This window comes from Grammomys surdaster, unplaced genomic scaffold (assembly GCF_004785775.1).
Source record: "Grammomys surdaster isolate TR1022 unplaced genomic scaffold, NIH_TR_1.0 126298, whole genome shotgun sequence".
NCBI lineage: Eukaryota > Metazoa > Chordata > Mammalia > Rodentia > Muridae > Grammomys > Grammomys surdaster.
This window is the reverse complement of record NW_021621098.1, coordinates 7,883,626-7,907,818: the sequence shown is the minus strand read 5'-3', so window position 1 is coordinate 7,907,818 and position 24,193 is coordinate 7,883,626. Positions and strand designations below refer to the sequence as shown.

The window sequence follows — 24,193 nt, the reverse complement described above, 5'->3', positions numbered from 1 at the left end:
CCACAGGAAGGCAGACTGAGGAGCATGGAGTTTACCCTACACTTATGGAACAGAGAAATGACCTGTTCTAGAATTGGAACCAGGTTGTTTTGGCAGTAACATGTCACAGACAAGAGAAATACTGTTGTGAGGTCATCTCACCAGTTTAACTGAGGAATGCCAAGGGCCTCAGCCAGTGTTTTACAGATTGAGAAAGGGAAGGCAAAGTGAAAGCTCTCAGGAAATGAAGTCAGATGGCTCTGAGGATGGTGTCTCAGCCAACACCCATCTTTCTGGGCTAATGATGCTATCACCTGAGAGAGTAACTATGGAAGGAGAAACAGACTCTTCAGAAGATTGTGTGGACATGTGGAGTCTGAATGAATAGAGTTGTTCATCACTGATGTGTGCTATAGAGGAGAGCTACAACCTGTAGATAAAACCATCAAGGTTAATATCAGCCATGAAAGATACAGAAAGAGGCAGGCTGTGAATGAAGGATGGGAACCTAGAACAATCCAGTGCCTAAGAATAACTGGTAAGACTTAAGGAGACAGAGAGCTCATCATTTTGTTGTCTGCACCACAATTTACAAAACCCACCTTATTTTCTCTTCCAACCCAGGATCTCTTGAGCTATTTATCTCCCAGTTAGACACGAACAAACTAAAGTCTTCATAATGGTGAGGGAAACATGAATGAAATAATAGATCAGTAAATATCTTAGTTACTAGTTATCCAGTTGACTTCATAATGCAAGAATTATGCTAAGCAGTTAAGAATGCATGCTGCTACTGGCAAAGTATGGGGGTTTGGTTCCCACCACCTACTTCAGGCAGCTCACAACTGCCTGTAACTCCAGTAGCAGGGGATCTGATGATGTCCTCTAGCCTCTATAGCTATCATATGAATATGCACAAACCCACGCATAAACACATGCATACACATGATTAAAAGTAAAAATGAAGCTTTACTTACTTACTTAACTTACTTACTTACTTTATTTATTTATTTATTTATTTATTTATTTATTGTTAAGACAAGGTATCTCTGCAGAACACCCCTGGATGTTCTGGAATTTCTTTGTAGTCCAGGCTGGCCTCAAACTGATAGATCTGCCTGCCTTTGCCTCCTGAGTACGGAGATTAAAGGAATGTGCCACTACACTTGGACCCTAAATATGAAAGTTGACAACTTCTGAATCCCCACTAATCATTCCTAATATCCCCAGAAGAGAAAAAGCTGTCCACTCTTTGCCTTCTGGTGGACATTTACAGCTGCTTTTAAGATTTTTTGAAAAGAATTGGATATGAATGTGACTGGGATACTTACCTGGCAGGGGAGATACCATGATCTTGAAGGTGATTTTCCCAGGGCAAGGCTTATCCATTGCACTCCGGATGTGCTGACCCCTGAGATTTCCCCAAATGCGGGAAACTCGACTGCATAATTTGTGGTAGTGGGTTGTGGTAGTCAGGGACTGCGTTCGCACTCTCCCCTGTAAGAGAAAAAAAAAAAAAGAATGTGACTGAGGCTCTAACAATTGGTTTATTGAAAGTACAATGGACACAGGGATGTTTGGTTCTACTAGGAACACTGAGTCACCAAACTCCACAAAATGTGGAATTCAAGATTTTCAAAAGAAAAAAATAATACAAGAAATATGTTTTGGAAAAAAATGGAATTACTATAGATTAAAAAGAGCCTAACATGGCTGGAGAGATGGCCCAGTGGTTAAAAGTGTGTGCTATCCTCGTGGTACCTTCTCCAAAATAGACCATATAATTGGTCACAAAGCAGGCCTCAACAGATATAAAAAGATTCAAATAATCCCTTGCATCCTATCAGATCACCATGGACTAAGGCTAGTCTTCAATAATAACAAAAACAATGGAAAGCCGACATACAGATGGAAACTGAACAACGCTCTACTCAGTGATGACTTGGTCAAGGAAGAAATAGAGAAAGAAATTAAAGACTTTTTAGAATTTAATGAAAATGAAGGCTCGTCATACCAAAACTTATGGGACACAATGAAAGCAGTGCTAAGGGGAAAACACATAGCTCTAAGTGTCTACAAAAAGAAACTAGAGATAGCGTACACTAGCAACTTGAAAACACACCTGAAAGCTCTAGAACAAAAAGAAGCAAATACACCCAAGAGGAGTAGACAGCAGGAAAAAATCAAACTCAGGGCTGAAATCAACCAAGTAGAAACAAAAAGAACTATACAAAGTATCAACAAAACCAGAAGCTGGTTCTTTGAGAAAATCAACAATATAGATAAACCCTTAGCCAGAATAACAAGAGGGCACAGAGAAAGTATCCAAATTAATAAAATTAGAACTGAAAAGGGAGACATAACAACAGAAACTGAGGAAATTAAAAAAAATCATCAGATCCTACTACAAAGGCCTATACTCACCAAAACTGGAAAACCTGGATGAAATGGACAATTTCCTAGACAGATACCAGGTACCAAAGTTAAATCAGGAGCAGATAAACCATCTAAACAGTCCCATAACCCCTAAGGAAATAGCAGCGGTCATTAAAAGTCTCCCCAGCAAAAAAAAATCGCAGGTCCAGATGGTTTTAGTGCAGAATTCTATCAGACCTTCAAGGAAGACCTACTACGAATTCTTTTCAAACTATTCCACAAACTAGAAACAGAAGGAACATTACCCAGTTCGTTCTATGAAGATACAATTACACTCATACCCAAACCTCACAAAGACCCAACAAAGAAAGAGAACTTCAGACCAATCTCCCTTATGAACATCGATGCAAAAATACTCAATTGTCCATCATGATCAAGTAGACTTTATCCCAGGAATGCAGGGATGGTTCAATATATGGAAACCCATCAATGTAATCTACTATATAAACAAACTCAAAGAAAAAAACCACATGATCATCTCACTAGATGCTGAGAAAGCATTTGACAAAATTCAACATCCCTTCATTGTAAAAGTCTTGGAAAGATCAGGAATTCAAGGCCCATACCTAAACATAGTAAAAGCAATATACAGCAAACCAGTAGCCAACATAAAACTAAATAGAGAGAAACTTGAAGCAATCCCACTAAAATCAGGGACTAGACAAGGCTGCCCACTCTCTCCCTACCTATTCAATATAGTGCTGGAAGTCCTAGCCAGAGCAATTAGAAAACAAAAAGAAGTCAAAGGGATACAAATAGGAAAGGAAGAAGTCAAAATATCACTATTTGAAGATGATATGATAGTATACTTAAGTGACCCCAAAACTTCCACCAGAGAACTCCTAAACCTGATAAACAACTTCTGCAAAGTGGCTGGTTATAAAATCAACTCAAACAAATCAGTAGCCTTCCACAACTTAAAAGATAAACAGGCTGAGAAAGAAATTAGGGAAATGACACCCTTCACAATAGTCCCAATAATATAAAATACCTTGGTGTGAATCTAAGAATTTCAAGTTTCTGAAGAAAGAAACTGAAGAAGATCTCAGAAGATGGAAAGATCTCCCATGCTCATGGATTGGCAGGATTAATATAGTAAAAATGGCCATCTTGCCAAAAGCAATCTACAGATTTAATGAAATCCCCACTAAAATCCCAACTCAATTCTTCACCGAGTTAGAAAGAGAAATTCTCAAATTCATTTGGAATAACAAAAAACTCAGGATAGCAAAAATTATTCTCAACAATAAAATCTTCTGGAGGAACCACCATCCCTGACCTCAAGCTGTACTACAGAGCAATAGTGATAAAAACTACATGGTATTGGTACAGAGACAGGCAGGAAGATCAGTGGAATAGAATTGAAGACCCAGAAATGAACCCATACACCTATGGTCACTTGATCTTTGGCAAAGGAGCTAAAACTGTCCTGTGGAAAAAGGACAGCATTTTCAACAAATGGTGCTGGTACAACTGGAGGACAAAGTATAGAAGAATGCTAATTGATCCATTCTTATCTCATTGCACAAAGCTCAAGTCCAAGCGGATAAAGGACCTTCATGTAAAACCAGATACATTGAAACTAATAGAAGAGAAGGTGGGGAAGAACCTTGAATACCTGGGCACAGGGGAAAAGTTTCTGAACAAAACACCAATGACTTATGCTCTAAGATCAAGAATTGACAAATGGGACCTCATAAAATTGCAAAGTTTATGTAAGGCAAAGGCCACTGTCAATAGGACAAAACGGCAACCAACAGATTGGGAAAAGATCTTTACCAATCCCACATCCAATAGAGGGCTAGTATCCAATATATACAAAGAACTCAAGCAATTAGACTCCAGACAACCAAATAACCCTATTAAAAAATGGGATACAGAGCTAAACAAAAAATTCTCAACTGAGGAAACTCTAATGGGCAAGAAGCACCTAAAGAAATGTTCAGCATCCTTAGTCATCAGGGAAATGCAAATAAAAACAACCCTGAGATTCCACCTCATACCAGTCAGAATGGCTAAGATCAAAAACTCAGGTGATAGTAGATGCTGGCAAGGATGTGGAGAAAGAGGAACTCTCCTCCATTGTTGGTGGGATTGCAGGATGGTGCAACCATTCTGGAAATCAGTCTGGTGGTTCCTCAGAAAATTGGACATAGCATTACCTGAGGATCCAGCTGTACCACTCCTGGGCATATATATACCCAGAAGATGCTCTAACATATAACAAGGACATATGCTCCACTATGTTCATAGCATCCTTATTTATAATAGCCAGAAGCTGGAAAGAACCCAGATGTCCTTCAACAAAGGAATGGATTCAAGAAATGTGGTACATTTACACAATCGAGTATTACTCAGCTATTAAAAACAATGAATTTGAGAAATTCTTAGGTAAATGGATGGAACTAGAAAATATCATCCTGAGTGAGGTGACCCAATCACAAAAGAACACACATGGTATGTACTCACTGATAATCGGATATTAGCCCAGAAGCTTGAAATACCCAAGATTCAACTCACAGACCATATGAACCTCATAAAGAAGGAAGACCAAGTGGGGGCGCTTCGGTCCTTTTTAGAAGGAGTAACAAAATATTCAAGGGAGCAAATATGGAGACAAAGTGTGGGACAAAAACTGAAGGAGGGGCCGTCTGGAGACTGTTCCACCTGGGTATCCATCCCATGTGCAGTCACCAAAGGTAGATGCTGATGTGGATGTCAGGAAGTATATGCTGACAGGAGCCTGATATAGCTGTCTCCTTCTATGTCTGCCAGAGTTTGACATATTCAGAGGCAGATGCTCACAGCTAACCATTGAACTGATCAAGGGGTTCCCAATGGAAAGGGTTAGAGAGAAGGAGCTGAAGGAGCTGAAAGGGTTTGCGGCCCCATGAGGAGAGCAACAATACCAACCAACCAGAGCTCCCAGGGTCTAAACCACCAGCCTGGGAGCACTTAGGGAGGGATCCATGGCAAAAACAAAACAAAACAAAACAAAACAAAACACTGTGTGTGCTACTCTTTGCAGAGACCTGAGTTCAATTCCTAGTCCCCACGTCAGGTGGGTCACTATTTATAATTTCAGTTTCAGAGTATGCAACCTCTCTTTGGACACATGCACTCACATACAGGGCCACATACATACACACACACACACACACAATTTTTTTTGTTGGTCCCCAAGGTTTTTAATAAAAATCATTCTTTTTGTACTGACTTTTAAAAAATGCTGTCTTAAGGGCACACAACACATTCCAGAGACAAAACAAGACTGGTTGGGAAAGATGGCTGGAAAGCCAGGGTTGACAACACAGGTTCAATTCCTGGGACCCACACAACATAAATTAATTCGGTACATTACCCCATAATCTTAGGCTCACATACACCTTGCACGAAAAATGAGACCTAACACCTTAGCTTTGTAGTTAAAAGCCACAAACAAGCTGGGCAGGGTGACACACACATTTAATTGCAACACTAGGGAGGTGGCTTCTGAGTTCAAGGCCAGCCTTAATCTACAGACAGAACAAGCAGCACCACAGAGACACCATCTCAAAAAAAACAAAAACAACTCCCCCACAATCCTAACTAACTAATACACTGACTTCTGTGAAAAGAATGTTTCACATACTTCTAATTACCCACGTTCCCAGAACAGAGGTTCTCAGATTAATTCCCTAGATCCAAAAATTCCACCCATGGGGCAGACAACAAAACGGAAAACCAAAACCTGGAGGCAGTACTGCAACTTTATTTGACATTCAGCAGGTTAGTTCTCATCCACATTGACCGTCTGTAGATTTTTGAATGTGGTAACAGGCACATAAGTTACCAACGTGTAGAGCTTGTTTGGTGAATCCTCATCTTCATTACGTTTTCTGGACAAATGTACTCGGATGCGATATGGAACATTCCTTATTCCCTGGCCCAGACGGCTTTATTGAGCCTGGTGTCAATGCACACATCTGGAGTCCCCATTTCCTTCATGGCAAACTTCCTAATTTCTTTGAGTGCCCGAGGAGCACGCTTCTTGAAGCCCACTCCATGGATGCGCTTGTGAATGTTGATGGTGTATTCTCGGGTCACCACCTCGTTGATGGCAGAACGGCCTTCTTCTTCTTGCCACCCTTCTTTGCGGGAGCCATTCTGCCGGGCCAAAGTTGGAAAGGAAGGGCACAAGGCCACACAGTTTTTGTTTTTTTTTTTTAAAGTAAATCTTATTTTCAAAAAAGCATTCAGTATATGTCACATAATTCAAACACAGAGTTCTTTGAGTTGCAGTTTGAACAAGTAATTTCTTTAAACTATTTCTGCTTTGGTAATATTTAGTAACCACTGTTGATTTTAAGTATAGTTTTATTGCAGATATATTTTTTAAAGTTCTTTTAGCAGTATCTATAGAAGTACTTATCAGTGGAATTATATGGTGACTGTTGCTTCTGACTAACTAGAACACCTGTGAGTCTGAGCAGAGGAAACAAGATGGCTGCAGGAGATAACGCTGGACTTGGGCAGTGGCATATAATATGCATTATATGGTTTCTCTCTTCTTTTGAATGTTTGAAATTTTCCATGAGGTCGAGTTAAAATTCCATCCAGCTTTCCCTTATTTTTACCTACTGTCTCCACAGACTTCTTCAAAAAGAATTCTAAAAGATTTCTCACGGTCCCAGGAAATTACTCCTGGGCACATCTAGTTTTTAAATGTATTGTAGTCATTGACATGCCTGACATTCAAGTTTATTTAATGAAGGCAACTGTTGTGATGGTTGTAGCTGGTTTTATGCAGCTAGGCTGTCCTATCTGTGAATTTTCCTGGAATGCTCAAGTATGAAGTTTACCAGACGTCTGCCACTTCAGTGTCCTCCAAACCTCCAAACTGATGTGTTGCCTTTCTGTTCTACAGAAGCAGCAAATGGGACCAGTGGCCATGGTGGAAAGAGCAGCACATCCGGTTCCACCCCATCTCATCCTGGGAACTACTCTTTGTCACCAAGACCTACCTATACATCCATAGATCAAGGTACAATGTGTGTGTGTGTGTGATGTGTGTGAAGGTCCAAAGTCTCAAAGTCTACATTAGTTGTCTTCCTCTATAGCTCTGCACATTATCCTTAGAGACAGGATCTGTCGATGAACCTGGAGTCCACAGTCTTGGCTAGACTGGCTGGTCAGTGAGCCACAGGATCCTCTTGTCTATACAGTATTGATTTTAAAGGCTTATTCCTCTGTGCCTGGCTTTCTTATATGAATTCAGAAGGTTGTTCTCAGGTCCTTGTGTTTATGTGTCACTTTGCCAACTGAATCATCCCTTTAGCCCAGTGCTACAGATTTTTGAATAATTGATTATCTGAAATACACACTGTAGTCTTCCCTTTGCTTAAAAGACAACATTTTAAGATTTCATGATTGATGTGAATAGTAACTGTTAAATGAGTTAGTGATATCACATGGAAGAACCTAACTGGGAAATAAGTGTTTAATCAAAATTATAGTCTTGAAAACTCAGATCTGTCTTTTACTTACTAAAGTACAGAACTCTGTGCTAAAAGAGTTGCATGGCATTAAATACTTTTTCTCCATTTACCCAGTAGATTTGTCCCTCAACTTAACATGGATGTCAATAGAATCAAGTGGAGTAAACTGTTTCCCATTGTAAACTGTAAAATACCATATGGTTACAGTTATCAGAGTAGCTTTGTCTAACTCTTCCATTGCCTACAGGAGAGTGACTCAGACCCCTGTGTAAATCAAAGGAAAGGTCCTATGAGCACTTGGTATTCTTTCTTTCTTCCCCATTGCTGAGGACAAAGCTGTTGTTCCTTTTTGTTTTCAGCTAACATGTTCATTTCTGGCCCACCAAAGAAACGGCACCGGGGATGGTACCCTGGGTCACCCGTCTCCCAGTCTACTCTAGTCGTGCCAGTTCCCACAGTTCGTCCTCTTTCAAGAACTGGTGAGATTTTAACTGATGATGTATTTAAACATTTCTCTTTAATTAGCAGTGATAAGTTCTTCTCCTGCTCATATCTTCTGAAGGTAAGCACCCTGAATCAATCATTGTCATTAGCAGTAGTATGTAAGGGTCTTAGTGGTAGCTGATATTGTGTTTCCATAACATTATCCTTCCCTATAAGTTCATGTACTACTACAACTGACCTTAGTTTTAACCATGTAATTGATGAGCCATTTGCAGCATAGGTCCTGATGCTACTACCGCAGGGCACATGTGGACTTGCTTTGTCAGAGTGGTGCTAGAGTTGACCTGCTGTAATTTGTCCTCTGTGTGACACTTCTTGGTTACTCTGGCCTCATGGTTTAGTCTGTAGCTATACTACAAAGAGCTACTTGGCTCTCCATAGTCTCCAGACTGTGTCTAAAGGTGTCCTCAACTAAGTGTGCAGACAGTTGTCCATCTGTCCTACCAAATAGACAGCGACAAGTGCTCCAACCCTAAGAACTAGGTAGGGATCTTTACAATTTCTAATTTGCTTAAGTAGTTGAAGATGGTATAGAAATCTCATATGTGCAAAGAACTATGGAATGTGTCACAGTTGCTTCTAGGTAATGAGTGTCATGGTTCTGTTTCTAGCTTTGTGTATAGAAATCCACACCTTTGGTTACTTGGGGGTGGTAAATATGAAATACAACGTTAAATCCACCAGAATGCTCAGGGGTCATGATCTACAGTGATGTGATTACAGTTGAATTGTTTTCTTCTGTTTTCTTCTAATTTTCTGTAATGTATATGTTAAATTAAAAAACAAAAATGATTGAACTTCTAAACCATCTCTTTAAAGTATTAAAACTGTAGTGATTTCTGAAGTTTTTCTGTTAGCCCCATGCCTAATCTTTCTTGTCAAATAATCTTTTTCTTTCCAGAGCCCCTTTTATCTACCCCAGTTCCACAGACCCCATTAACTGGAATTCTCCAGCCTCGGCCTGTCCCTGCAGGGGAAACTGTGATTGTTCCTGAAAATCTGCTGAGTAACTCAGGAGTTAGACCAGTTATCCTGATAGGTACTGTGGAGGAATTTCATGTCTAGTCTTCAGTGTCTCTAGTCCCTGCTCTGTGGGCTTATTTACAATCTCATGAGTATATCTGTCTGTCTTTATTGGCTGTATCAGCTTTCTTTGGCTAGCCCCTCTATGTCGTATTAAGGACATGATTTAAAACTCTGAGAATAAGGCATTATCCCTCAAGAATCTCTCTCTATCCAATGGGGGAGTCTGTCTGACCCTTCATTAGAGTCAGTAAACAGCTATCACTACACACTCTGGTAACACTGTGACACATTGGAATATGAGAGGTGGCAGAGGTTCACAGCCAAGAGCTTTGAGAAGTCTTGAGAAAGAGGGCTTACTGCTCCCTGAAGGAATCTTAGAAAATCTTCAGACTAAACTTCAAGCTGTGTACAGAAGCCTGCTCAAAGTGTGCCTGTTGAGGAAGGGGGACAGTCTAGTCAAAAGAAGCCAAATGTCAAAGAAAAGAAATAAACTAAGCCAACTGACAGACCTCACTTCAGAAAACCAGGACCAGGAACCCCACTGGGAGCCATCTCTCTCTGTGAGTCAGCACCACTGTGGAGTCTGACCCTCCCTGGCTGCTGACTGCAGTGAAATTATAGTTGTTTAGTGGTCTAAATTCTAAGATTCCAATTCTTACATTCTAAACTGAGTTGAGTACCTTTCATACCCATATCTGAAGGCCTTGTCAGGTAGGTCTAGACCAAAAGGTGACTGCCTGTTTTCTTTCCATGATAAGGCAGGTGGGTTTTATTAACATGAGTCACTCTTTGCTCTTGTGGCTGGGCTGACTCTGTTGTCTTGGGTGTTTTTACTTTAGGCCCTGTTCTTTATCAGTCACTCTATCCTCTGATTCTGGGTCTGGAGGTATTAGAGGGAATCCCAGTGGTTTAAATTCCATGTGACTCAAGAGGTCATCAACAAATAATGCAGCTAAGCCTTAAAAAGAAGAAGAATGTGGGCCTTTTTGTTCCTTTAGCATTTGGCTTGTAGAAAGTCTCACAGAGGCCATCTGTGGTGGCACACACTTTTACAACATGGGAGGTAGAGGCATGGAGATCTCTATGAGTTTAAGGCTATAACGGGGTCTACATAATGAGTTCTATCCAGAGCTCCTTAGTGGGACCATGTCTCAAAAGAAAAAGAAAGGAAAGCAAGCCTCAGAGAGAGATGATTTTCTTTCCTGTACCATAGGAACAAGGTGAGGTGCCTTTCAGCATATGTCTATCCTGGGGTACTTTGAAACATCCCTGACATTCAGAAAAAGTAACAGAAAACACCAATATGAAGGCTAAAATAATGAATCACTTGTTAAGAGCACTTACTGCTCTTGTAGAGGATCCAGGGTCCATTCCAAGCACCCATGTAATAATGCACAACTATCCTTAACTCCAGTTTCAGGGGACCCAGCATCGTATTCTGAACTCCATGGGCACCAGACATACATAGACCATACATGCAGGCAGAATACACATACATGTAAAAATCTGCCAAAAACAAACAAAACAAAAACTAATGTTGTAAAACAAGAAGGAAATCTCTAAGCCCTTGCAACTGGTCAGTAGAATGTGGTCTACCACTGAGTTTAGCTTACCTTTCCCCACCTCCCAGAGCACTGGAGAAGTGAGAGGTTAGCATGGCTTGTTTTTTCATCTGGAAAGAAAGTTGATGAGGAACTATTTATTGCCACATCGATCTTCTGAGACAGAACTGTAATGTTAGCAGTATCCCTCCTCCTGTGGGAAAAACATCATGTAACCGGAGTGGCTCATCTCAGTTTCTATAGAATGGTAAACACATAGGTGAATCCCTGAAGGTGGCTGTCTCAGAGGGCAGAGGATGCCTGAGTGCCCTCATGTCTCACTGAGCTGGTATGCCTGACTGGAACCCAGAAACGCTGAGCTAACTGACTTGTGTCTTTTGGGGCAGGCTATGGCACTTTACCCTACTTCTATGGAAATGTTGGTGACATTGTTGTGAGTCCTCTACTGGTGAATTGCTACAAGATTCCACAGTTGGAAAACAAAGATCTGGAACAATTAGGGTTAACTAGCACCCATCTCTTGAGTGTGGAGAACATGATCCTTCTGACGATACAGTACCTTGTACGGTTAGGTAAGTTGTTCTCCAGAGTCATCGGCTGGGAACCCTTGAAACTGCTTTTCAGAATGCTCTGTATCCATTTTCAATCCATCTGCCTGCCTGGCTCGTGGTCTCTTTCTTTTGTTTCTAAGTTTCTTTCCTTCTACCCAGTCTTCTGACTTTTTCCTTTCCTCCCTTTTCTCCATTTCTTGTCATAAAAGAGACAAATTGCTCCCTCTAGTGTCTAGTCTCCTGATGCTTTCTAACCTCCCAAGGCACTAGCTTTGCTAGGGGTTCCCTAGCAAAAGAGAAGGAAGAGGTAAGGGGGGGTCACAAAGGTCATGAACCCTTCACTTCCTCTGAACCTACAGTGAATGTGTGCAGGTGTCCTGACAGCACTGGGGCTCAGCCACATTTCTATTGAAATCTCCTTTATTTTGCAAACTGCAGTGGGCCATCAAATATTCAGGCTAATTACATATTCACTCTGGGATTTCACGCCATTGATTTACTTAGGAAAATGTTTGAGGTGCAAATTTTCATATAAAAACTTTTGTATTACTCATGAAGTTTTTTTTTAATGTTACAAAATACTGTGGTGTTAAGAAACCACAAAAATACTGTGATAGTATTTAAAAATCAAAAATTTCAATAAGCCAGGTACTTCCAAAATTATGTATCAACACTGGCAAGGACCCTTAATTTCCCAGGAGACTTCTTGATGTGGGTTCTGCCCTGGCAGGGGTTTTAAAGCCATTTTTTCCATGAAACCTGCTTTCATAATAAACCTGTAACTTGAAAACCTTACTGTTGATAAGTAATAAAGTTATTTAAACTACCTCATTCCGGCTCATTTGATGTCATAAATTTAATTACTATACTCTGGCTGCCTTCTAAGACAAGAAAGTCACCTTCAGATCCCCAAATCAGAGAAGACAGTGCTATGCAGAGCAACACTTTTAGTCAAGCAAAGCAGATCACATCACCAGAGAAACCAGGGTCCTAGTGAGTTTAGTAAGCCATATGATAAAAATATAAGTTCTTCTTTCCAGTTATTAAACCCTCTTAACTTAAAGATTTCTGATTTAATTAAACAAGATTCTTTTTTCTCTTTAGGATCAATTCTCTCCAGAATTTTACTTCCAGTCATTAGTTCTGCTTGTATACAGCATAAACACCTCACCATCCTTCCTCTCTCCCTCCATTTTTCCCTCCCTCCCTCTCTCCTTCTTTCCTATCCTCCCTGCTTTCCTTCCTTTCAGCTAGGTGTGTACTTCTCTGTCCTCCAACAAATTGTTCTGGTGTTCATGAAAAAAATTTATTCTGTCCCTATAAGTTTAAGAGGCAGCAAGAATATTTTCACACATGCATTTCATATAGACATTTTAAAAAATATCCAAACTTCTAAAATATCCAAACTTCATAAAAATATAGACATTTTAAAAATATCCAAACTTCTAAAATGACAGCTTTAATACTTTGTATCTCCAAGTACTAACATGGAAAAAGAAAAGCAAGATTCTTCTGAAAGAAAGAGCCTTTCTATAACAATCACATAAATTTTTTTGTGTTATTTCACACTGTAAAAAGCCCTTTGAAGTACATAATGGAATCAGCAAATTCAGGTGGGCTCTGGTCTGTTGGAATTGTTTCTTCCTATTATGGTAGCTCCATCTAAGAAGCCATCAGAGCTGATGCTCTGGGAGATAGCTCTCAAAGGGAAAATTACCATTATTGGACTTGGAAGAGGTGGCTAAAAGGCTTCTAGAATCCAGTCTGGACGGAGAGTGGTAGAGACGGAGAAGAGGGGGTGCATGTGCTGCTCTAAAAGGTCATCTCTCATCTGAACTGAATGTCCCCCATTTTTTTTCTTAACAGTAATTCAATCAAAACTTTACAAATGAATTTTAAGATAACAAAGAATGCTGGGAATGTGTTATACCACTTTATTTTCTCCCAGGTGCCTTTGCATGGATTCATTGGTTTTCAATAGATGATGCTAGAAAATGGAGACCAAGCCTGCTTTTCATTTGCCATGTGCTCTGGTGGAATCAGACTATAAAAATGATGACTTTCCCTTCAGTTTTTAGTTGAAATTCAGCCACTTTGAGCTCACTACACAGTATGAATTCCATGGCTACAAACCACAATTCTAATTTGTTAAAGGTTAATGAAGATCAGAGTTAAATGAGTCTCAACTGACCTAACAACAACAACAAAGCCAAGAATCCCACTCACTGTTCACTTCACCTAGCAAGAGGCATTGTCAAGAAGGACATGAGAAACCAACGTTTTAGGCTAGGTGGCTGGAATCCTAGGGATCAACCCAAAGCTCACTCACAATAGTGCCAGGTTATGCTCTAACTTTTGAAGCAAACATACTGTAAGCATTACTGTTTTCTTCTAGTTTCTATATACAGAAACAAACACCTATCTATGAGGTTCCCATTTTCTTCTCCTTCACTCTCAACTAGTTCTAGAAAAGTGACTCTTCCTATATAAAATACTTATTTTTAGACTGTGTTATATTTTGTATAATCCCACTTGTCTTTAAAACAGAGCCAGGAGCACACTTAACTTGCATCAGAGGAAGGAATGGTTTCTGACCCTCTGTGTCCCCTCCTTCCAGGGAGAACACAGAGCCTCTTTGTGTTGTAGCCTGGGGTTCTAAAGCCAGTGCTTAGCCTCAGATCACAGATACTAAAGAGTCTGCTCCTGCAAACAGGAGTCCTTGAGTTTCAAGTCTCCAATTCATATGGGAGGTAGGGAACAAGTCACTATATCCCCTAGGTTTAAGTTTAAACTAAAGGTAGAAGTCTTGGTTAATTTGTACCAACTGGATGCTTGCTTATTTTGTTGTATAGACTGGTTAAGTTTCTAAAGAGAATAAAAAACAAAATCTCTCTAATTTCAGGGGCAACTAGTCATCAGTATAAGCTTACTCAACTTTGGCTGGGGAAAGAGGCCGAATGTCGCGTTTGACAATCCAGAGTTCAGGAGACAATGAGATGACCGAGCAGTCTCTGCTCGGAGAGAGTTGTGAACTGTGAAATATGTAAATTGGAAATGAAAAAATGATTCATTTCCCTGTGGATAATGTCAAAATTAGATGGAGACAATCCATTACAGTACTTTCAAAGTATCCATGACTAAAATGAGAAATGAATAGAACCTAAAATTGATTACACACCAGTGTGTTATCTCATTTATTAGTCATCAGACTCCGTAATGTCAAGATTTGAAAGTGATTATTTCTCAGGGCATGCAACAGAATGGGTCTTGTATCTTTGCAAATCCTTCTTGGAAGAGAACATTACTAGAGTACAGGAGAACAGAGCTAGGGCTCTAAAAATTGAGGTCAGAGAGAAGTGAAAGAGAAATTTGCAGTGTGTGGTTAGTATGAGCTGTGGCTTGGGACCACTGTAAGACAGTGTTTACTTGCTAGCTGGAGTGTGGTGGGCTTACATGAACTGTGGGGTGCTAGGTACTAGGTATTTTGTCATCTCTGATTGTCTAAATTCTAACTGTAATTCTCATCAATATAGGTCCTGACCAGATACCTCTCAGGGAAGAATTTGAGCAGATCATGCTGAAAGCTATGCAGGAATTTTCTGTGAGAGAGAGAGCCCTGCCTTTGGGTGCTCCATGTGCACCCATGTCACCAGCACAGCTCCCCTGGCTTGCTAGATTAGCTGCCAGTGTGTCTCAGGACCTGGTTCATGTGATTGTGACCCACAACTCTCTATCAGAAGGCATTTCGGAGACACTGAGGATTCTCAGTGAAATGAAACATTATCAAAGGCTGCCAGATTATGTCGTGGCAATTTGTGCCTCAAAAATCAGAGGGAATGAATTTTGTGTCGTGGTGTTAGGTGAGTGGGTTTGGGCCTTTGTTTGTTTGTCTTATCACTTGTTTAATGAATTCATTCTGTCATCTGTATTCGAAAAATAACAATTGGGTATTTCCAGCATCCACATAATTATTCTCTGATTAATGGCTGTGGCTTGGATTTCTCTCCCAATTTTAACTTTCTTTCTCAAATCAAAGCCCTCAGTGTGGCTGCACCTGGTTCTGGAGACATTCTTTTAAAGCAGAATGCTCTCATCACATGTAACTTCTGTCCTTAAAAGATTGTATACGTGTTGGGGGTGGAAAGATGGCTGTGCAGTTGAAAGCACTTGCTGCTCTTGCAGAAGACCTGGGCTTAATTCCCAGCATCCACATGGCAGCTCATAACAGTCTATGTTATCCCTCCAGTACTAGGGGATCCAACACCCTATTCTGATTTTCAAGATCCTGCATGCACACATACACACACTCACACATATACTGCGCATAAAAATAAAAAACCAAGTTAATTGTAAAGGTTTCACAAGTCTTCACAAGTCTTAACCATTCTGTCGTGTGATAAAGCACCTGTGTCAGCCAGTTATATTTGCCAGAAACTCTCCACACAGAAGAGGCTACTCTATCACACCCAGGAAACCTTCAGAAAGTAGAGCAGCAACTAAATGTGCCCTGTGCTGACTCTCAGAGGGCTGTCCTCAGAGCCACCAGTACCCAGACTTCCATCTCTCCTGTCTTCACTGTTCCTACCAAAAAGATCAGATCCCAGCATTACTCATAAACATGCATTGGCCAAACCATCTGCCCACTCCCATGTCAGGGCTTCAGAAAGCTTTTCCAGGCTGTGATCATTATTATTTTTAATTCTAAAAGTAATTCTGTATAAGTTTACATTTTTAAGGTAAGTACTTACAACAACCATGTAAATACACTGTTACATTTTCTATGGATTTCTCTAACCACATGTGTATGTTTTTATAGTTACAAACATAAAATACACTATTTTCCCCTCAGTCACCTGGCATCATGAAGATTTTGTTGTTGCTGCTGCTGCTACTGCAGCTGCTGTTGTAGACAATCTTCAGATTGATGTTTTGTATGCACATCTTTCAACATGCTGTAACCTTCTTAATCAAGTCCCTGTAGTTTTAGACTTTTGTGGTCTCTGACGATGTCCATCATAATTAGTGTTGTAGCAAGCATTAGTTTTAGTGATGAGTTATTCCTCTGTTCTCTTTCAGGTCAGCATCAGTCCCGGGCCCTGGCAGAGAGCATGCTTACCACAAGTGAGTTTTTGAAAGAAATCAGTTATGAGCTCATCACAGGAAAGGTCAGCTTCCTGGCATCACATTTCAAAACAACGTCATTAGGTGAGTGGTTGTAAGACTGAGCCGCCCTGCCAGGACTAGTTGCGTGATTGTCTGAATTTAAGTCTTAGCCTGTCGGGAAGGTGGGGCTTAAGTTTTCTGGCAGAGATTTCCTTTGGAATGGTTTAATCCTTACTCCTCCTGGTGACTAACACGACAGGAAGCTTGTGAGGTCTAAGACACAAGGATGCCAGGATTAAAGCCTCAACTCAAATGTAACTTTGTTGTTTGGGCTTTTTTTTCTCTCTCTCCCTGGATCTTTTTTTTTTTTTTTTCAATATGGCAGATAGAACCATAACAGTACGTTTGGCCTACTATTGTATATAAAGCCAGCCAACAGAGAGCCAATGTTGAAAGTGTGTTGGTTGTAAGCATGCACCTACAAAGGTAGATATCATCTAGAAAAGCTCTTTCTGTACAAACACCACAGCAGAAATGGCCATGTAGGAATTCTGACATAATTCTAGGTCATCTTAAATTTTTGATGAGAACCCAGCCCAGTTGCCTAATTTGGATACTGATAAGAACTACTCAGCATGTTGCTCATTACAGTCTTCTTAAATTTACTTTATTTTGACATAGGTGATGACCTGGACAAGCTGCTTGAAAAAGTGCAACAAAGAAGAGGAGACAGTGTGGTCACCCCTTTCAATGGTGACCTTAACGAGTGTGTGTCACCTCAGGAGGCTGCTGCTATGATTCCCACACAAAACCTGGGTAATGTGGCCTGAGGCTGAGGGAAGGGCCCCTGGGACAGGTATTGTAGAAGCTTTAAAAAAAAAAAATCCTCAAGGCACAGACTACAGCAGGCTTTTCATTGTTGTCTACATGATAAATTGAGTTCTGACTGACAGTGCTTTGCTGTGTCCTTCTCCTCAGTAAGAGTCCTTTCCCTGAGAGACTCTTGTTTAGTTGCGTTTGGTGGTATCTTTTAGCCTCAGGAAGTTCCTCTTTTTGCCAGGAATGGTTTTAGGAATCCTCAGTTTTATTTCATTTTGTGTGTGTGCTGAGACAGGATTTTATTAGCCCAGACTGGCTGAGTCTAGTTTGAACTCTTGATCCTCTAGCCTCTAACTCCAAAATTCTGGGATGACAGGCACCACTGGCTGGACCCTCAGTATTGTTTCCTTAGTTGTAATGCAGAGAATTGCCGAGCTTGTAGGGAGCGTCAGAGAACTTAAGAAACCATCTAGACTGCAAGCTGTGCAGGACTGTGTCTCTCACTTTCCCCTGACTTATAAAACCTCAGGCCCAGGGAGTATGAGGCCTTCCAGGCAGCAGAACAGTCTTACCTACACATCATCTGCCCTGCAAGTCAGAGCCCCATGGTGGGCAGTAGGCTGGGGAAAAAGGAAGCAGATCTCACCTCCTTGTCAAAACAAATGTGAATATGGGCCACAAAGTGTCTTGACTTCTAGACAGTATTTGGAAATACAGCAGTCATTCATTTAGACAATCTAAAATGAGTTTATATGAACTATTTTGAATTGTTAATAAGTTTAGAGTTTGCTCAGCAGGTAAAGGCTGCTTGTAGCCCAAGCCAGGGAACTGAGTTAGATCCTAGAACACACATAAAGGTGGAAAAAGAGAGCCAGCTGCTTTGACCTCCACACATGTAATCACACACACCACCACATTATACATACATGTGTAATAATAATTATTAGTTAATTAAATATTTTTTAATTCTCAAAATACATACAGCTCTTTAAGTACATCCTTGGTTTCCTGTTTAAGAAAGGTTGTTTGAAGCAGGGTGCTGGTAGCAGACATCTTTCATCCTGACAGCAAGTTCGAGGCCAACCTGGTCTATAGAGTTAAGTTCCAGGACAACCAAGGCTACATAGAGAAACCCTGAACCCCTGCCTTGGAAAACCAAAAACCAACCAATCAAACAAAATGTTGCTTGAAGGAACTGGAGAAACATCTCAGGAGTTAAGGGCCCCAGCTGATTTTCAGAGGACCAGGCTTTCATTTTAGAACCCACACAAACTCCCAACTATTTGTGACTCCAGTCCAGGGGATCAAATGCCTCCTCTGGCCTCTGAGGGAACCAGACACATGTATGTTACCAAAACACTAGACACATTTTAAAAAAAATAATAATATTTTTAAGTTTAAAAAGAAATGTAAGCCAGGAATGGTGGTGCATGCTTTTAATCTCAGCACTTGGGAGGCAGAGCCAGACAGATCTTTGTGAGTTCAAGGCCAGCTTGGTTTACATAGTGAATTCCAGGACAGCCAGGGCTACATAGTGAGACCTCGTCTCAAAAGATCTAAATGAATAAATAGAATAAATTAAATGTTGCTTGAAATCAGCAAGATGGCCCCATAGGTAAAAGCAACTACCACCAAACCTGTTGACCTCAGTTCAAATCCAGGGCTTGCATGGTAGGAGAGAGCCAGCTCCTAATGCTGTCTTATCACCTCCACATGTGTGCTGTGGCACGTGGGCACATACACACATACATACATCCACCAACACTAAAAGTTATAATAAAACATTTACAAAAATACAAACTTCAGAGTTTGCTAAGTTAAACTATACATACAAATCTATATATACATTTAGTTCCCAATCAGCCTACGAACTAAGGAACTCATAACTTATTTATGTTGGAAGATGGGTTTCTTTCATTGGTAGATTTTTTTATTTTATTTTTTACTTGTGTGTATGTGTGTGTTTGTGTAAATGTGTGCCAGATATGTTCAGGTGCCCACAGGTTCAGAAGATGGTGTTGGGTCCTCCAACATTGTAGACATGGGTGCTGTGAATCAAACCCTGTTGTTCTGCAGAAGCAGTGTTTTTTCTTAACTGCTGAGACATCTCTTCAACCTCTCAATTGTAGTCTTCGTGGGGGAAATGGGGAAAAATTATATAGAGGAAGGAAAGATGGCTTAATGGTTAAGAGCACTGGTTGCTCTTCCAGAAGACCGCAGTTCAGTTCTGAGCACCTACGTGGTTACTTACAAATGTCTATAGCACCAGTTCCAGGGGATCTGGTGTGCTCTTCTGGCCTCCTTGGGCAATAGGCATGCAGATGGTACACAAGCATATATGCAAGCAAACACTCATGTGCAAAATTTTTAAAAACTTAAAAATTATTTCCAGTAGCATTACTTTCTCTTTTCTGACCCTGGGAATCATACTCAGGCCTTATATACACATCTAGAGGTGTACCCTGCTGCTGAGCTGTTCTCTTAACTCTGCTGTTCAAGCTCATAGGATCAATCTCAGTCAGTTAGTTCTTTCTGCCAGCAAGAAGCCCCCTGTGTCCAGAGTAGCTAGAGTATTGTAAGTACTGGATGCCTCAGCTACACCTAAGTTGAGTTTAGACAACTTTCATTAGCACTGGTTAATTAGGCCCTTGAGATTGTGTTTCAGTCAAACTGCTAACATGTGTCCCTGATAGGATGCAACCCTTTTAAGAGATGTGGCAGCTGCCTGCCCAGGCATTTTGTTGTCTGTGGGGATTGATGGCTTGGTAAGAACTTGTAAGAAAGGGTTACTGGCATGCACAGAGTATCCGGACAGTGTTTTTGCAGTATATCACCTACTAAGAGGCCAGCTGCCTGTGTCACAAGGCAAGTAGGTCTCTTTGGGTGGTCGTGGTGTGAACACTGTAGTGACTACATGTCCTAGGCCTGCCAGGTCACAGGTGCTGGCAGAGCCAAGCCAAACAGAAAGAAAAGTGAAGGTTGTGTCTCTGGCCTGTGCTGTCATAGAGAGGGGATTTCAGGTCATGTTGCAGCTGACTTGCTGATGAAGAAGAAATGTTTACTGTGGTATCATCCAGAAAAATTCAAAGGAATCTTATAGTATTGTAGCTATGGCATTGACTCCCCCCTAGACAGGCCTGGGCAATGCTGAGAAGCCTAAAGAGTTGAATACACACTTCTTGCAGCTGGGTCCCAATATAGCTGTGACACTGTAGTCTGTTTCCACTATTAGCAAAAGGGTTGTAATACAATCTCTCAGTTTTTAAGTAATTTGCTTGTAAAACTGTCATATCCCATTCTTGAGCATATCTTCTCAGCCAGTTTTTAGGGGGAAATAGGCAAATCCATAAAGCTCAGTATCGAATGAGAATAGCATGTGGGAAGTCTCGGTTGTGAAACATTGATTTTCCCTTGTGTTTTACGTCTTCATATGGATTCAATAGTGCTTGTCGAAGAACTAAATTAATATTATTCTTATGACTTTTTTTAATTTTAGATGTAGATAACGAAACCTTCCAAATTTATCAACCACAGCTCACAGTTGCCAGAAGACTCTTATCCCAGGTGTGTGCGATCGCAGACAGTGGCAGCCAGAGCCTGGACCTCGGCCACTTTAGCAAAGTGGACTTCATCATCATTGTCCCAAGGTCAGAGGTTCTGGTCCAGCAAACTCTGCAGCGTGTTCGACAATCAGGTGAGAATGGGACTTTCTCTGAGTTTCTATTTAGTTCCAGACCCAGAGACCCTTTACCTCTTTCTCTCACTTAGTCCAAACACTTAAAAGACATTTAAAACATTCTTCAGTAGTGAAAATCACAAAAGCATTTGAATGAATATTTAATTTATCTGTAAGCTTTCTCCTAGACCTTTTTCCCTTAGAGGCCAAGACTAAAATTGATTTGTGTGTTTGTCAGACACTTTAAGTCAGTGACGTCATGCGTGGTGCTGCAATCTGGTCATTCACTGTTGAGGGAAGTCTAGCCTGTCCGGGATGCTGGGTCAAAACCTCTTAAATTCTTCCTAGGTTCACAGGTCATTTCTGAGTTCTCAAACATTTAGCAGGTTGCCAGAACATTTTCAACACAGACGCCACCTTGCACTTTAGCAGCAAGAAGCCAAGTTAAAATTATCTCCAAGAACATAGATACCAGATTCAAATACATTTCCCTCTAGAAGATGGAAATGGTAGAAAGCAAAGATTTTACAAGTCTGTGGTAAATATAATCTCTTCATGAAATAAAATTTGCTTAGAATATCTAAAAAGCTATAGAGTTTGGAAAATTGGGACAGCTAAGCAAATTCTGGTTTTCATGTGAACCTGGATTTTATTGTTTCTTTTGTCTATTTGGTTGGTTGGTTGGTTGGTTGGTTGGTTTTTGGTTCTTTGAGACAGGGTTTGTCTGTGTGGCCCTGGTTGTCCTGACACCTGTTTTGTAGATCAGACTGGCATTGAACTCAGAGACCTATCAACCTCTGTGTCTCAAATGCTGGGATTAAAGGTGTGTGCTACCTCTGCCTGGCTTAAACCAGATTTAAAAAGAAAAATTTAAGTATCATATTCCTTCTGATTATCTTACCTGAAGGAAAGACACAGATTTTTGATGGAGGATAGATCTTTTTGTCACATTAAAGAATTGTATTTGAAAACAGAAAATTTAATGAATTCAAATTTCTAAAAATGTAGTTTATAGATTCCATCCCTATAGACAGTGTCTATCAAACTTTATATAGACTTCCAGAGAATCTTTTAAAATTCAGGCTCCCCTCAATAGTCTAGGGAACCCCCAGACTGTATTTTCTCCAAGCTCCTGGGTGCTGCTGGTCAGAGGGCCACTCTCTGAGCAGCATGGCTGCATATGAACTCTTCCCACATGAGCTAACAGCAGGTGTTCACTGTCTGATGGGCTGTGACTGACTGACTCATGAGGAGTGTTCATGTCTCAAGAGGCCTCAGAGTAACTTGCTTTTTAGCCTTTAAGTCTCTGAATGCCACACAAGGCGGCAGCAGGAAGAGATCAGAAGCCTCCCGTGAGGCTTTCAGAGGCCACCGTGAATGCGCGGCTCCCTCAGCTTTCCTCTCCTACACTGTGGACAATGAGTGGGTTTCCATAGCCGAGTAACCTGACCTATTGTTGCTCGTGGATTTTCTCTTCCATACGTGGAGGGAATGCCTTCTTTTGTAGGTGGTTCACTTACACCATCTGGCATTTGCAGCCTCCCTCGGCTTGTGATCTGATATTCCAAGTCATGCTTCAGCAAACGTCAGAGCACCTGTTCAGCGTGAGCTTCATCTGCAGAGCCGGTTCCTGGAATAGCCTCCCAGTAACTTGCACTTTCCTGGTCTTTGTGCAGGGCCCACCCGTCCTCCTCTCTGAGCTCAGGGATTTGTTTTGTTTTCTCACATATTTTAAGATTGTCATTCTTCAGAGAGACACTAAAATCTGACCAGTTAAGTAGGTTTATAATGGGGGGGGGCAGGGTCAGAATCTGACCAGTTAGCTAGGTTTATAATGGGTGGGCAGGGCCAGTGTTATAGGCAGATTTGTAAAACTCAAGGCAAATTTACTTTTTTGTTGCTGCTGTTGTTTGTTTGTTTTTTTTTTGTTTGTTTAGCTTTTTGAGACAGGGTTTCTCTCTGTAGTCCTGGCTGCCCTGAAACTCTTGCTGGCCTCTAACTCAGAGATCTGTTTGCCTCTGCCTCCCAAACACTGGGGTTAAAGGCATGTGCCACCACCACCCAGTAGCAAATTACAATATTGATATTATTCACTCCTAGCTTTGGCATAAAAATTTACTTAAAGAATTTTATTTTTCTGGCCGGGTGGTAGTGGTGCACGCCTTTAGTCCCAGCACTTGGGAGGCAGAAGCAGGCAGATTTCTAAGTTTGAGGCCAGCCTGGTCTACAGAGTGAGTTCCAGGACAGCCAGGGCTACACAGAGAAACCCTGTCTCGAAAAAAAAAAAAAAAAAAAAGAATTTTATTTTCATTATATTTGAAAACATAAAATTTAATAAATAAAAAGTTCTAAACTTTTAGCTAATGGATTCTACATCCATAGACAGTGTCTGTCAAACTTTATGTAGACTTCCAGGTAATCTTTTAAAATGCAGATAAAATTAATGCAGATAAAATTATTCTAGCAATAATCACTTATATACTTAATAATAACATTCTTTTTTAATTATAAGAAAAAACATGAAGTCAGTTTTTGGAAAAACTTTTAGAAGTCAGTTTTCTCTTTCTCTTTGTGAGATCTAGGGATCAAACTCGGGACACCAGGCCTTTTTACCCTCTGGGCCATAGTTCTAGCCCTATGATATTATTCGTAAAAATGAAAGTAACAAAGTAGGAAAGTATAAACATTTGTGCACAGAGGTTATGGTCTAGCAATAGGGTACACAGTTAGCCTGCTTGAGACTCTGGATTCAATTCCTACAAAATTCAACATTTGTAATCTCACACTCCAGGTTACCACTATCAAAATGCTGTTGTCAGACTGCCTAGTGTTGTGCCTCCTTCCTGCCTGTATCTGTCCTTGCTGTTGAAGTGCAGTGTGCATAGGAAAAGATTTTGTAAGCAACATCCTTAATGAGTGTATAGTATCTCTTATTATAGCAATACCAAAAGGTGTCGTCATATTTAAGTACCATCATATTTTTTGGAACACATACTAGTTAATAGAAAACTCTCTCTCTCTCTCTCTCTCTCTCTCTCTCTCTCTCTCTCTCTCTCTCTC

The 24,193-nt window shown here is 40.7% G+C and overlaps 1 protein-coding gene and 2 pseudogenes across 1 annotated transcript in view; 2 read left to right on the top strand and 1 right to left on the bottom strand.

The window, feature by feature from the left end:
• The window catches only part of Greb1l (GREB1 like retinoic acid receptor coactivator), a 247,506-nt gene that overhangs the window by 176,556 nt on the left and 46,757 nt on the right, over window positions 1-24,193 (top strand). The window contains exons 8-15 of the mRNA XM_028759515.1: window positions 7,322-7,438; window positions 8,252-8,371; window positions 9,298-9,435; window positions 11,371-11,556; window positions 15,069-15,395; window positions 16,612-16,740; window positions 17,320-17,454; window positions 20,954-21,151. Coding sequence (XP_028615348.1) covers window positions 7,322-7,438; window positions 8,252-8,371; window positions 9,298-9,435; window positions 11,371-11,556; window positions 15,069-15,395; window positions 16,612-16,740; window positions 17,320-17,454; window positions 20,954-21,151 — 1,350 coding nt within the window. The remainder of the gene's footprint in view (window positions 1-7,321; window positions 7,439-8,251; window positions 8,372-9,297; window positions 9,436-11,370; window positions 11,557-15,068; window positions 15,396-16,611; window positions 16,741-17,319; window positions 17,455-20,953; window positions 21,152-24,193) is intronic.
• Window positions 1,303-1,477, top strand: LOC114614092 (annotated as a pseudogene).
• On the bottom strand, window positions 6,145-6,593 carry LOC114614066 (annotated as a pseudogene).